At 37.7% G+C, this 15,053-nt stretch overlaps 2 protein-coding genes across 3 annotated transcripts; both read right to left on the bottom strand.

Annotated features, from left to right (window-relative positions):
- Positions 1 to 4,401: 4,401 nt before the first annotated feature.
- golt1ba (golgi transport 1Ba) lies at positions 4,402 to 10,661 on the bottom strand. 2 transcript variants are annotated; one of them, XM_053508247.1, is made up of 5 exons: positions 10,480 to 10,653; positions 9,348 to 9,439; positions 8,175 to 8,353; positions 7,848 to 7,929; positions 4,402 to 5,022 (listed from the first exon to the last, which is right to left on the bottom strand). In XM_053508247.1, exons 1-5 carry the CDS (start codon positions 10,502 to 10,504, stop codon positions 4,984 to 4,986), a joined length of 417 nt encoding a protein of 138 aa, XP_053364222.1. In that variant the 5' UTR covers positions 10,505 to 10,653; the 3' UTR covers positions 4,402 to 4,983. The 2 variants fall into 2 exon arrangements, with proteins under 2 accessions (XP_053364222.1, XP_053364223.1); XM_053508248.1 differs by lacking the exon at positions 4,402 to 5,022 and adding an exon at positions 5,707 to 6,608 and having other exon boundaries at positions 10,480 to 10,661.
- A 1,563-nt stretch (positions 10,662 to 12,224) lies between these two features.
- LOC128534455 (uncharacterized) lies at positions 12,225 to 15,030 on the bottom strand. Its single transcript, XM_053508884.1, has 3 exons — positions 14,750 to 15,030; positions 14,392 to 14,515; positions 12,225 to 13,133 (listed from the first exon to the last, which is right to left on the bottom strand). Exons 1-3 carry the CDS (start codon positions 14,958 to 14,960, stop codon positions 12,863 to 12,865), a joined length of 606 nt encoding a protein of 201 aa, XP_053364859.1. The 5' UTR covers positions 14,961 to 15,030; the 3' UTR covers positions 12,225 to 12,862.
- Positions 15,031 to 15,053: the final 23 nt, after the last annotated feature.

Raw genomic sequence — 15,053 nt, 5'->3', positions numbered from 1 at the left:
TAATGCAGATGTGTTAAATTAATGTGTTATTTATTAAAGTGAATTAGGAAATATTTATAATAAACAGTGCATGAATTATTTATTATAAATATATTAGATATGATATTACATAATAGATTATGAAAAATATTTTCTCATAAATATTTCTAACTAATCTTTACTACAACACATAAGTGTAATACATTACATATACTTAAAACCTACAGATAGTTAAATATCTTTGTTGACATGCATCACTCTGTAATAATAGAATTACATATTGAGAAATACTTTAACTTTACTTATGAGGAATATCATTTATATTGTATCGTATAAATCATATTTTTATATATCTATCCCAAGAAGTAGTTTTTATATCAGAAGAGATTTATGTTAGAAAGCAGCTGCAGAAAGACTCGCCGGTGGAAATATGAATGTGTTTACGGAGTGATCAGTGAAGCGACTCTTTACTTCTCTCTCTCTTTCACACACACACACACAGAGTCTGGGGAGTTTTTTTCTGAATGGGCGGGTATCTAATGAAAGGGCTTCCCCACTCACCCAGGAGGGATTGATGATGGTCTCTTCTGGACACTGTATTGACGAGTTCGTCTCTCTGACCTGAGGTTATTAACGACACTACGCCGCTTCCTCTTGCCTTTTTTTAGGCAACATCAGTCATATTAATAACCCCTGTGGCTCCCTTTATCGATTTCCTTGTTCACTTGTAGATTTTATTTCAAACCTAGAATTATGGACTGACTAGACGGGTTATAATTGGAAAAAAGGACCACGCTCTATTTTACAGTTTAAACTCTAAAAGGACCGGTGGGTGTGTCTACTAACTAGGCCGCATTTCTCTTCATGGGTACTTCTTTTATTGTCTACCTGAACAACGATTTTGAAACTTTTTGGCTTCGGCACTAAGCTTTACATCTGGTGTAAACCCAACACCCTGAGAACTTCCTCCCTGCTGTGAAGCATGGTTTTGGAGGCATCATGTTATCCTGGCATCTTTATTGTTTCTCTGATTAATCACTGATTTTTAACTGGGGCTGTATTTTGATGAAAGGAATTGAACTTCTGCCATATTTTCCAATTTTGACAAACATCATGCATTATAAGAATACTTACATTTTAGAAATTTGTTTTTTCAATAACCAAACAAAGAAAAAAAAGTAACTAAACACTAATTAATTTTTTTCATAGAAAAGTAATTGTTTTAATTGACAATTCTGATTATGCTAATAAATAATTTTAGCTCTAACCTAACCAGGGTGCTGACTTTATAATTTAAATATATAATAACTTAAATTTTTAAAGAGCAATTTCTAATTTCTAAGTTGCTACCTACAAAACCTACAATAGCATGATTTAACATAGTTTTTTTTTTTATAAAAACAGCTATATATTTGCTAAAAAAAAGTCACAAAAGTATTAAAACTTAAAAATATCTATATTTTTAATAAATGACAAAGAAAAATAAGTAAAAAATGTAAATATATTTTTCATGAGAAAAATAAACATATATTTTTTTAATAATAATGTTGAGTCCCAAGAAACACTTATGATTTGGACCAATTTCTGCTATACTGATTGATTCATTCATTCACTGAGTGAATGAGTAATTTTTGTACAGTATAAATACAAAACCTAACCTTTTCCTGATTGTGAGGCTAACAATTTATTGTCATTATTTGATTGTGAATGTCACATTATTGATTGTGCATAATTCGTTGATTTATTGTGAAGTATCATTAGTTGTGTCTAATTTACTGTCATGATTTGTGAGTGTTGAGTGAATGAACCGATTGTCAATATCAACTAATTGTCATTTATTAATTAACTGTGTATCCTTCACTGACTGTGATGTTAATGTTGTGAGTGTCAGTAATTAATAGTGAGCTTTTAAGCATTTGTTGGATTTTTTTTCTCAGTTGTGATGGAGTGTTTTGAAAGGCTAGTCAGGGAGGGGTAGTATATCTGCTACACTCCCACTACAGTTTGCATACCATCCAAACCGATCGAAAGATGATCGAGAGATGCAATCTCACACTTTCTACATACGGTACAAGTCACATGGACACTTGGAAGGCTCATCTGGAGGACCTGGGAATTCTGTTTTAGTGAATCTCCAACATCCTGACTGGCAGAAATCAGTAAGTGCAGTAAGGCAGACAGGTCTCAGCCTCCCTCTCTTTCTCAACACTGGAGCCCCCCACGGTTGTGTCCTGAGCCCGTTGCTCTACTCAGTGCACAAAAATGACTGTGTGGGCACCATCAACTCCACCATCTTTGCACCAAGTTTGCTGATGACACCCTTGTGGTCTACTTGGAGGAAGTTAAAAACCTGTGGAACAACCTCATCCTGCACATGAGCAAGACAAAGGAGTTGCCAGTAAACAATAGCACAGAGCAGAAAAAGAACTACCAGTCCCCTGTTGTCAACAAGACCCCAATGTGTACAGCTGCTGGTACCTCAGTGTTTACATCACGCAGGACTTGTCACATCTGGCTCGCCAGCATCTCTACCATCTCAGACGCCTAAAGAACTTTAGACTGCCCTTCAAGGTGCTAAGGAACTATTACTCCTGCATCATAGAGAGCATCCTGGCAGAAAACATGAAAACCTGGTTTGGGAACAGCACCATGCAGGACAGATAAGCTCTACAGAGGGTGGTGCGATCAGCTGAGTGCATCATTCACACGGAGCTCCCTGACCTGCACTCAATTAAAATAGGAAGTGGTGCTGGACCAAGGCCAAGAAGATAGTGAAGGACCTCAAGCACCCCAATAATGGACTGTTCTCTCTGTTATAGTTCTGCTCCCTGAAGGCCAACACAAAGAATATGAGGAGGAGCTTCTTCTCACTTTCTATTTAGGCTCTGAACACAGACAACAACCTGGATTAATATCACATTACAAGTCGGCCCCTTTCAACACAACTACCTCAGCTGCGAATTCTCACCCTGTTTTTACTGCTCTCTTGCTGTTCAGCATCTAATTATTATATATATTTTTTGCACATGTACGATCATGACAGTGAATACCCTTTTTTTTTATTTGCAAAATCATTTTTTTTATTTAATTGTGGATACACTTAATAATTTTCTCTGGTTGCTAGTAAACATGTAAGCATCTCACTGCCTGTCGTATGCCTGTGTATACGACAAATAAAAACGATTGTGATTATGGAAGTTATTTATTAATGGTAAGTGTGTGATTGCGAATGTGAGAATTAATGGTAACTGCGTGATTGAGAGTGTCTTGGTGAATTTGTGATTGTTAGTAATTAGTGGTGAGTGTTATTGTGTCAGTAATAAATGGTGAATATTAGACTGAGTGTCAGTAATTAACAGTAAACATGTGATTGTAAGTGTCTAATTAATGGTATGTGATTGTAATTAAAGGTGTGTGATTTTGTCATTAATTGATGATGAGTGTGTGTAATTGTGAGTGTCAGTAATTAATAGTGAGTGTGTGATTGTAAGTGCGATGAATTGATGGTAAGTGTGTGATTGCAAGTGTCAGTAATTAAAGGTGAGCGTTTGATTCTTTGTGTTAGTAATAAGTGGTGAATATGTAAGGGGGAGCGTGTGACTGTCTCAGGAATTAATAGTTAAGGTGTGATTGAAAGTGTCAGTAATAAAAAGTAAAAGTGTGTAATTGGGAATGTCAGTAATTAATGGTCAGTGTGTAATTGTGTCAGTAATTGAAAGTGAGCATGAGATTGTGGGTGTTAGTAGTGGTGTGTGTCAATGTCAGTAATTCTTGGTGAATCTATGATTGTGAGAGTCAGTATTTATATAATTTTGTAATTGTGTCTTAAATTAATAATGTCGGTAATTCAAGGTAAGTGTGATTGTGAGCGTCAATAATTTATGGTGAAAATGTGATTGCAAGTGACAGTAAATAAAATTTATGTTATTGTGTCAGTAATTAATAGTGAATGTGTAAGAGTGTCAGTAGTTAAAGGTGTGATTGCTAGTGTCAGTAAATAAAGATGGGTGTGAGAGTAATTAATGGTGTGTGTTTAATGGTGAGTGTGATTGTCAAAAATTTATGTGTAACCGAGTGTCAGTAATTTATTTTAAGTGTGTAACTGCATGTGTGTAGTAACGGTAAGTGTAAGTAACAGTAATTCGAAGTGAATATGTGCTTGTGTGTCAATAATTAAAGCTGAGTGTGGTTGTGAGTGTCAGTAATTAAAAGCGAGAGTGTGCTTGTGAATGTCAGTAATTAATGGTGAGTGTGTGTCAGTAATCAGTGATGAGTGTGAACTTGCAAGTGTCTATAATTAATGGTGTGATTAATGACACTCAATTGGACACCTTTAATTACTGACACTTACAATCACGTATGCGCATTTAATACTTTAATAATTACACCTTCAATTATAATAATCTGATTGAATTATGATGCATTTGAATAACTGAAAAAAACAAACATCAGATGTTTTTTTTTTACTTTGCTGTATTTACAAAGTTCAAGCATACTCAATAGTATCTCAATACTTTGATAAAAAATAGATTTTCAAAAAATAAAGTACTGATCATTAACAGCCCACGTTGGAGACGTTAGTGTCGTCATGGTGTCCGACTCACAGCTGAAGCAAAGTGCGTCAGTGTAACAGAATAAACCCCCCTGGCTGTTGTTCGTCGCCCCATACATCACTGCTCATTCCCTCCATCAACATGATGAAGGACAGAGAGAGGGGGATGTTTTTCCTTTTTTGGATACAGCAATAGAAAACCGTATAATATGCATATAAATAACTCCAGATGTCTGTTTCGGCTCCAACACGTGAGGATCGACTTTTCATAGGTTACAAATAAAAAAAATCTCTCTCTCTCTCTCTCACACACACACACACACACACACATATAATTGACATACAGTTTAAAACAGGAACGAATCGTCATGGCTTTTGTAAAACATGATCTTACAAACAGTTTGTTTCAGAAAATCCGTCATAAATAAGAAGAACGAAACCCACAGTGTCCGTTATACCATGCTGTTGCTCTCGCCCACTCTGTCCACATACTGCAAGAGAGAAAAAACACAATGATAAACAATATAAACAATTGAAAACAAACGACTGTAAGGGATTTTTACATCAATGGGATGAACTGAAATGAGCGAACAGGAAGGAACTGTTGATGAAACTGAAAATCTTGAACATATCAAACACTGGGGTTGTCTGTTATAGGAAACTAATCAGCGCCAGCTTGGTGCAATGAGGCCAGAAGAGTTACGGCACCAAGTGACAAGAGTCAATTACTTTTCTGTTATGGAATAGGACGAGTGTTTATTCCTCTTATACCACAGCAATTTACATTTAATAATAAATTAAACATCTTTTTTTTTATTACATAATTTTTGATTACTTCCTGACTATCCTTCCAATAATGTTAAAATGACGCCTCATCAGTTTAGGGAAATATCCCATATAAACTCTTCAGCTGTTTAAAGATGTATTCGGCTCCAACACGCACGATAAATGTAGGATCATTTTAACTGCTGAATGTTTAACAAAAATATTTACTTAGTTGAAGCTAATTTGTATAGCATAAACAAACAAATAAAATGTGTAAACAACAATTTTATTTATTTATTTTTTACTTGCTAATTCAGTGCAAGAGTGTTCAAATCAAACCGGGACTGCTGGTAATACGTCCGGCGAATGGAGGGGCAAAAACTATTGACATTTACAGAAGAAGGTCCTGTGGAACGCCTGATCCTGGACAATTGACGGATAACTTGTTGTCACTTTGTGGAAGAAAGAGACACATTATTCACCAGCACCACTTGCACGTACAGGAACTCGGCTGGGAGTCGTACAGTCCTGACGTCGCTCCAAACCACATGTATGAGCCATTAAAGGAGGTTCTGGGAGGCCGGCGTTTCAGACGTGAATCAGACAGGCAATCAGATCGTGGCTCCAGCGTACTGAGAAAACTTTCTACCTTGATGGTGTCCAAGCTCTAGTGAAACACTGGGATAAGTGCATTAGTGTAGCAGGGCATTATATTGAGAAATAAAGGCAGTTTTTACTCTCAGGGCTGTGTTTTGTTATTCTGCACTATCAAAAGTTACGGTTTGACTTAAACACTGCTCATACATAGTCATATGGTTAGGGCTCATTACATTATCTGAGGAAGAAACATGGCTCAGACAGAGCTGAAAATAAAGAGACGCAAGCAAGCAGTAACAGAACTTACGACTTAAATAAGAGAGTTCATTCGCTTTCATTTACAAATTTACAGAAATTTCTATTCCAGTCTTTCTGTCAGCTGTCGCAAAAGGCATACACGTTTTAAAACAATAAATTTGTCTCTCATTAGATTTACAGCATTAAAAAAGGGACGATGTACTTGATAAGCCGAATTCATCTTTAACTGAACACCCCGTCCCCTCTGTAGAACCGATCTCTTATATCAATATAACACCCTGTCTGAATCCAGACCTGAATGGCGCTTTGCTGTGGTATAAATATGCAGCATGGTCATGTGACCTGTGAGGGAAAGTGATGTAATGATCTCAGGCGGGATGAGTTCGTGCTCACATGCAGGAGGGGACGCAGCAGTGACTGACCGAGACTGCTGACTGTCCACTCAGAATTACGAAGGCTTTAAGAAAACAACAAAGACAAATTCAGACACACACACACGATTCTTTACTATAAGTAAAGAATCATCACACAGTTCACGTCCTCAGATCAGATTAATTTAAAGCTAAAACGTTTCTCTTCTGTGATTTTCTACTTTACCCACAATGCACCTCCTGAAGCAGGATTAAGCCTACAATAGTCAGGTTTTCTTAGATACACTTCCATGGCAGAGTAAGTTTTTGATTAAGAGTGTTATGTATGACCAGTGCTGTACATTAAACCGGACCATAAACACATTTTAAATAGTAAACTCATCTTCATTTCACAACAAGAGGGCTGAATGCACAACCCCAAGAAAGAAATTGCAAATAACAGAGTGATTTTATTTTCCTCCTTTAAGCTCCCAGAGCACTTAAATCGAATGCAGTGTTAGTTCTCGTCTCTGTTCATTATCAGAGTGATGTGGTGTAAAGCTCCGGCTGAAATACTCCTCAAATACTGTTTTTTTTTTTTTTTTTTTTATACCTCAAACTCCATATATCTCATTCCTCTTCCAAATGCACCATTTCAGTGTCTATGTAAAGAAGCTTCTGCTGAGCCCGCTTCTCCAGAGAACAGCAGAGCTGTGCAACAAGCTGGAGGCGGGGATCTTCTTATATGACATCACAACAGAAGTAAAATCTCACTGGTTTGTTGAAGTAAAGAAAGGCATAAAGGAGAAAATGTTTTTTCAAGTTTGTTTGTGCACGCATGACCCTGACACATCTGGATGTCCATACATTATTTACAGAACTGGTCCGTTTTTTGTTGTTTGTTTGTTTTTTACAAAATGTTACTTTCTGGTTTATTTTTGTTTCTACGGTGGCAGGAGAACTTGAACAAAAAAGGCTAATATGGTAATATTAATTATTAAATTAACCTATTAAAATGGTTGGATATAAACAGAAAACTGATTTGTCAAAAAAAAAAAAAGAAAAAGTGGGAAACCTAATCCTATAGTCTGCAATAACTAAGGCAATGATGAAAGTCATGAGATGAGCTTATGATATCAAAAAGAAGTTTAAAAAATAAATCATGTACTTTAGACCTGAGCGAGCCAAAAATAAGAACTAGCTTTACTTGTATTTCAGTTAAGAAAGTACCGGGTGTGTAATCACTACGCAGTCCATAATCATTTACTTTATTTTTTTTGTATTTGCTCGATTGTTCTGATTGTGGTGCAGGTGAGTGTAGGGCACTACTTAGTGAGCACACTTACCCCACTAATGACAGGCAGATTCAACAAGGAGCCCAGGATGGGTATCCTCCTGACAAAGCCGATAACCACCGGGAAGAAACCCCTGGACACACAGAGAGAGAGAGAGAGAGAGAGAGGAAGAGAATAATTTCAGAAACCATGACTCTGGATTAAACTATATTACACAAGAATTTCACACGAGACAAAGCTGTTAATAGGGTCACAATTACATTTCCAAACGACCGTCTCAAAGCTGCTAAATCTATCGTCGCCTTATAATCACACAGCGCTACGATCCTGAGGTTACAAAACCAAAAGGTTTTTACAAAAGGTGATTAAGCTCTGCACCTGAACAAAAGGAAAAAGCCGTAAAACTCTAGCACCACTCCGACAATCGGCCATCCCATCAGCACCACGAACACGCCCCCGAGGAAGAAGCTGGTGGCCTTCATCTTGTGTTTCTGGAAGAAGAATCTGAATGTCCTCTCCAGGCCAATGACGAACGCCAGGCCGACCACAAACAGGATCTGTGAGGACGAGAAAAGGAAGAAAAAGGAAGGACATAAAACAACTGAGGAACATTGTAAACGGCAGTACGTTGATCCTACGTTCAAATAAAACCGGGACTTTTAAGTGCAGAAAAACAGTAAAAACTCCTTTTATTTCTCTATATAATCCCCTGTTACACTAATGCACTTATCCCAGAGTTTCACTAGTGCTTGGACACCATCACGGTTCAAATGTTTTACTGCGGCTAAAAGTCTCATCACAGAAGTAGGTTCACGTGTAATATTAGTCAGATACATTATAAGCTAAAAGTTTCTATTCTTTTACATTGTACTTCCATGAATAGATAAATAAATAAATAAATAAGCACAGAATCTAAAAAAAACAGACTTAATGTACATCATGAGGCCAGAAAGAAAACCAAAACGCGTTTTTTTATTGAACAGCTGCACGTTTCTCAAAGACCTTCCATAAAAAGGGTTAAAAAAAAATCTTATTATTATTTATGTTACACAGCATTTCAGCATAGAGCCAAACAGGAAATTATTTAGTTAAAACTGCATTTTTTTGTATTTTACTTTATTAATTTATATATAATATTCTTATCCATCAATTGTTAAACTTTTTATTTTTGCTTAAATCAATCTTCACTGACCACTCCATATGTAAATGTTTGAAATGTTCTCTTTTTTTAATGATTCTACTTATCATTCTTTTTATTGTGATTCTACACGTTTCTTTTTATCTTATTAATACAAACCTCTAATATTATCTGTATAATATCATCCAGTCAGACCTGCTGCTGTTACAGGAAATGAATCAAGACTTTCTTGACCAATCAGAATCCAGAATCACTCTGTCAAGATGTAAACCTCATTCAACTCGAGGGACGAGATAGGGACACGCCTAAGATCATTTGTAATCTATGTGTTTGCAAACTGTGTCAAAAGATCAGACTGAAAAGATCGTATAGCTAATACAGAGTATTGGATAAAAACGTCCTGAGATACTTACGTTTCCGATAGCGAGGAGCGCCTTGTCAAAAAACAGGATCATCCCAAAGAACAGGAAGAACACTCCGAAGCCTGTCAGTCCCATCCCGATCTCTGTGGCGTGAATAAAACAGAAGGGTTTGCTAAACCATGTCTGAGTTTCTCTTTTAAAGTAAAACATCACCTTAAATGATTCATATTGTGAACCTTACTAATAATGAGGAGTATTAAAAAGTTTGTAACACGCCAACGGGTGGCTGCACATACAGTCACAGGGAGCACCGACCGACCTTCATAAGTCAGTTTGCCAAAAGACATTCCACTGTGTACATAGCGTGCAATTCTGACGACGTCTGCTATATCATCATGGACAGCAAGTTAAAACAAAGAGCGAACATGAAATTCTGATGACATGACACGATTCGACAAGTTTACAGCGGTGCTGCAGCGAGTCAATCGTGGCGTTTTGTGCGGCATGCGCCCTTCAAGAGCGGGAGAACATCACTGAATGATGACGAGAGATCAGGAAGACCTTCAACGAACTCAACCCCCAAAAATGTTGAAATCATTCGGCTACTTGTGCATGATTATCGTCGGAGACCAATCCACGACATCGTACAGAACAATCCAGATGATCCTCAGATTTTTTCCGAGTTTGTCTCCAGGCTGTTGACTCAGAAGCAGAAGGAACATCGAAGTCTGCCAAAGGACTCCGTCAGCGTCAGGGTACGACCCTGAGACGAGGTGGACCCACGACAAAGAAAGGCGAGGCAGGTCAATAGCTCGACCGAGCGCATGTGACATTCCCAGCATTGTGCATTGAGAACTCAGATGAGCGACAGCAGTGATGTTTAGTCTTTAACATAATGGCTGGTGAGGTCTATGAAACATTTACACTTGATATTAACTATAACAGACAAATACTCAATATATCAGAGTGTGGTATTAACTCATATTCTGCCATGACAAGATCTGGAACACCAACATTTCCCCTCTGCTGGGGTGTGTATACACACACACACACTGTCATTAAAGTGTGTTGAGTCAGTGAGTGTGAGTTAGCTGAGTGCTGACTGATGCTAAGTCATTAGCTTATCAAACCCAGCCTGTACTAACACTCCCACAGACCCGGATGTATCTCATAAAGGTCTTACTTTGTGAATCAGTCAGAGAAATCATCTTTGCAATGATTCAGACTTTAAACGCGATGAGAAACTGGAGAGCAGCTGCACATTAACGCTCCACTCGCTGGTCACCTGCGGCAGCAACAGCTGTAGCGCACACTTCCTGCTCTCACTGCGCATGCGCGCGGCTGTCACCGCCGCCAATCCCGGAAGTATTTAATTATTCCTAGGTTTCACTCATATCTTTAAAAATAAATAAACAGCTTGTAAGATTATGAATGTGTACTATTAAATCACATTAATCACGACTTCCACACGACTCTTTTTCAGAGAATCAGAACTATTACTCGACTGACATGGCCGTGTCTGTGAATCTTGTCTACTCATTCCCATCCAGTGAATCATATGTGTCACTCGACTCATTCGACTCTGACGTGGCTCTTTCAGTCACAGTTAGATCTATTGTTCGACTCCCGAATGACTCGTTGTTTTCAGTGAGTCAGATGTTTGACTCAACTTATTTGACTCTGAGGTGAAGTCAGCTGTTTTATTGAACTACTTCCATTACTGCTTGTCTCTTTTCAGCAACTCTGATCTATTATTAGGTTCATTTGACTCTGAGATGACTCTTTCCTTTGATTTAAACTTATTATTCAACTCTCTGAACTTACAGATGGCTCTTTTCATTGTGCCAAATGTTTCCCTCAACTCTTTTCAGTCAACTTTGATTCTGAGACGGCTGCATCAGTGAATCAGGTCTATGACTCGACTCACCTGCCTATAAGGCGTCCCATCCAGTGAATTATATTTATTACACAACTCATTCGACACGTGGCTCTTTTTGCTCAGTCAGATCTATTACTTCACTCTTTTGACTCCAGGATGGCTCTTTTCCATGTGCCAGATGTTTTACTCATTTGACTCCCAGATAGCTTTTCAGTGAGTCAAATCGTACACTCATTTGACTTTAAGATAACTATTTTCAGTGAATCAGATCTATTACTTGACTTTTTTTTGACTTCCCAATGGTCTTTTCTGTGAGTTTGATTTATTTTCCAATCCCTCCGACTCCCAGATGACCTTTTTTTTGTTGAGGCAGATCTATTACTAGACTGTTTTGACTCCAAGATAGCTATTTTCAGTCCAAACTAATTTTGGCTCTTTTCTGTGATTCAGATCTTAAGAAGATTTTACACTTAAGTCAATTGACTCTGACATGGATCTTTTCAGTGAGTCAGATGTATTACTTGACTCTTTTGACTCCCAGAATGTCTTATCTGTAAGTGATATCTATTATTCAAATCCTTGCACTCCTTAATGGCTCTTGTCGGTGGGACAGGTCTACTGTAGTACTTGACTCTTTTAGATGCCACTTTTCAGTGTGCCAGATGTTTAACCTGACTCATTTGACATTGAGTCGATCTTTTATCAGTGAGTCAGATCTACTACTTTACTCTTTTAACACCTAGATGTCTCTTTTCAATGTGACAGATGTTTCACTAGACTCATTTGACTCCCAGATGGCTCTTTTTTTTTAGTCAGATCCTTGGAGGTATAATTTCTGCCAATGTGTGTCGGAATCCTGCTGTAGAGCCTGGTGGCCTTATGGTTAAGGTAAAACAAACCACTACTATCAGCTTTTCTTCAATCTCCACTTTACAAGTCATGTTATCAAAAAATGTTATCTATGCTGTAAATTACATTATTTGATTAATTATCTGGTCTATCTTTCTATTACTATTTTAATAAGCAAATAAGTAACAACAGGCCCAAAGTTCAAATGAAACTGTTTTTAATATTAAATGAACAGAGACACTCTACTTCATTGCAAAATAACCATGTTCCCCAGTAGAGAGGTTAATGGTACATATGTTTTACAAAAATGAATATGGCATCTTTTAATTGAAATTATTTGATTTGGCACCAAATCAACTACACTTATTATACTCTACTAGTCAGTTGATGGAGACATAACAATAGTAAACAACATGGTATCATTTTGTTGATCTAGTGCTCGACTCCCAGACATGTTTTCGTGACTCAGTCAGCTCCTTTCATTCAACCAGAACTACTGCTTAATGCAATCAGTTATCCAACAGGACGTTTCAGTGACTCAGACCCATTTTGCTCATTATTCTAGATCACTTCAGCTAAATGAAAAAGAAACATTCTTTTAACAGTTCGTATAAAAATGGCTCTTTAGATACACAAGGCGTCCCCAGATGTTTACCTATAAGAGCAGACTCAAAGAGCCACCCCAAGGAACCGACCCTTTCGAATGACCACTTACAGAGCTCCTATTCTACATGTATTTCTCACAGCCTCCTGGACGTCACATGACCTTGTTGACGACACCATTCATGGCACGCCTGCTTGCTTCCAACAACACACCTGTTATGCACATTTTTTCTCCTTATACATTTTCCTGCTTGATTTTATAAGAGTCTAGCTGGGCTTTAAGCATCATATTTTCAGTCAGCAGTTTCTGGTATTCTGCGTCAGGGTCTGTATTTTTACAGGGCTGTTTAGGTTCATTTTTTCCCATCAGGTAAAATAAGCCGGTTGGTTCATCACTCAATGGATTTATGTCATCTTCTGGAGGTGGGATATTTTGAAGATCAAGTAACACGCGTGCCACTTCGTGCTTTTCCTTCGTTCTTCTTCGCTCTTCAGCTCGTGCATATCTGTAAAACATATGTCTTCAGTATATAGAATACAATGGCACACATATTTATATGGTACTGTTTAAAAAAATTATCCAGCTTAAACTAGCAAGATTGTCAAAATGTTCTGATAAAGATAAATTCACTGGTAAGAATTATATCACTTCTGACTACTGCACATTTGACAGATGAAGTGGGAAACTGTGTTTTACATTTACCAAAATAATCCATCTGTATGTTGATTAGTTTAAAGCAAATACTTGTATATTAGTTAATTTCAAAAATCACTCATTTTAACAATTATTTTCAATTTATATATGCTTGCGTTGGATGTGGTAAAATGTTGCAGTTCCTCTAAAATCCTACAGGTGGTGCTCTAAACTTTTCACACATTGGCATGCAACCCATCCAGTGTCGAACAGGTGAATTATTTGCTGAGTTTGTTTAAAATTGTAACACAATCTAAAAAGAAAAAAAATAATAAAAATAACATAAATTGAGGAATGTTATAGAATCAAGAAACATCGAATCAGCACCTAATTATTGTGATAATATGGTATCAGGTGATTCCTGGTGATTCCAACCCTTATTGTTTTCCTCTTTCACTTTCTGACGCTATGCATACCCATTTTGATTTGGCCTTACTCCTTAAAGAGAAAAAACATATTTTTGGATTTGGGAATAACACTCCGAGTTGATGTCCCAGTTGTGGTGGCATTTTATATCATAAAAAACTCACTCGCTATTTACTCAGTCGAGAACGAATCGTTCACAAATAGTACCAGTTGTTGTTATCGTTGTTGTTGTCTTTTGGCTGCTCTCTTTTAGGGGTCACTGCAGCTGACCTTTCGATCCACACACAACTTGGCACAAGTTTTTTTTTTATCTGGGCATGACCCCAGTGGCTGGGGTTTTGCCTTGTGTGGGAGTTGAACTCGTACCTTCTGCATGGCGGGCGAGAAACCTACCTACCGGTATTTATTCCACTGTGGTACTGTGACATGTAGTAAGACCTCCAGTCAAGATTCACACGCTATGTGCAATTTCCTAATAAAAGACTTGCCTAATCTGAAAGTCTTTAGACTGTGGGAGGAAACTGGGGAACCATTCAAACTCTGTGCACACAAACCCCTGAGGCTGGAATCAAACCCGAACCGTGGAGGGGCCAGGCAACAGTATGCCATCATACCGCCTCTTCAGGGATTATAACAGGTTAAATGCATTTGATCTTTAATCTATTAATACATTGAATGTTTATATGTTCTATTGTGACATTAACCTTTTTACAGTGACTTTAGATTGCTGTTTTTGCCGTGCAGATCTTCTTGGCGGTAAAATCCTAGACAAGTTCAAAGACGGAGCCCAGTCTGGATTAGCTCTCGCATAGAGGTCAGATGGCTTACCTGTGGAAAAATAATGAAGTGCAAATGATGCTATTAATATTAATATTCTATGTAGTTGAAATGACAGATTGATTTTATCTTAATCAGACATCCAGTACTACTATTATACAGTATATAAGTGTCTGGTTTAATGCATGCTTATATATTTGAAAAGAAATATATGGAAAAAAAAAACATGTACAGATTTGTTCATTTACCCCAAATTGTACATTAACAAAATAAAAAAACACATACCATTTACAAAGTGGACTGAACACACTCTTGAGTATTTTGAAGGATCCTCTTTTCTGTTGATCCTTGCCAGCCACAGCCTCCTTCTTTCGTCTGATAATCTCTGTGTCTGCTCCCCCTCATGATGTCTGACTATCGGGATGCTGTAAAAGCCGTACTTTATCGGCCCCCCAGCGCGATTCGTGCAGCCATTTACCCAACAGGACACCACCATCTCCTCCGTGTAGAGCGCAGCTGCTCACAGTTTGCCAACAAATATGGCGCCGTCTAGGTCAGAGGGGGGGGGGGGGTCCGCCCCTAGTGGAAA

This window comes from Clarias gariepinus, chromosome 12 (genome assembly GCF_024256425.1).
Source record: "Clarias gariepinus isolate MV-2021 ecotype Netherlands chromosome 12, CGAR_prim_01v2, whole genome shotgun sequence".
Lineage (NCBI taxonomy): Eukaryota > Metazoa > Chordata > Actinopteri > Siluriformes > Clariidae > Clarias > Clarias gariepinus.
The sequence above is the reverse complement of the archived record's forward strand: the minus strand, read 5'-3'. Positions and strand labels throughout refer to the sequence as shown.

What these genes read in the sequence shown, in the direction of transcription:
- golt1ba (XM_053508247.1), bottom strand. Translation starts at nt 10,504, where the DNA reads ATGATTTCTCTGACTGATTCACAAA. An exon ending in TTCTCTGACTGATTCACAAA is followed by an intron (nt 9,440 to 10,479) that starts GTAAGACCTTTA and finishes TTCACGCCACAG; the next exon opens with AGATCGGGATGGGACTGACA. An exon ending in GGCTTTTTCCTTTTGTTCAG is followed by an intron (nt 7,930 to 8,174) that starts GTGCAGAGCTTA and finishes CTGTGTGTCCAG; the next exon opens with GGGTTTCTTCCCGGTGGTTA.
- LOC128534455 (XM_053508884.1), bottom strand. Translation starts at nt 14,960, where the DNA reads ATGGTGGTGTCCTGTTGGGTAAATGGCTGCACGAATCGCGCTGGGGGG. An exon ending in TTCAGTCCACTTTGTAAATG is followed by an intron (nt 14,516 to 14,749) that starts GTATGTGTTTTT and finishes ATTTTTCCACAG; the next exon opens with GTAAGCCATCTGACCTCTAT. An exon ending in TCTAAAGTCACTGTAAAAAG is followed by an intron (nt 13,134 to 14,391) that starts GTTAATGTCACA and finishes TATGTTTTACAG; the next exon opens with ATATGCACGAGCTGAAGAGC.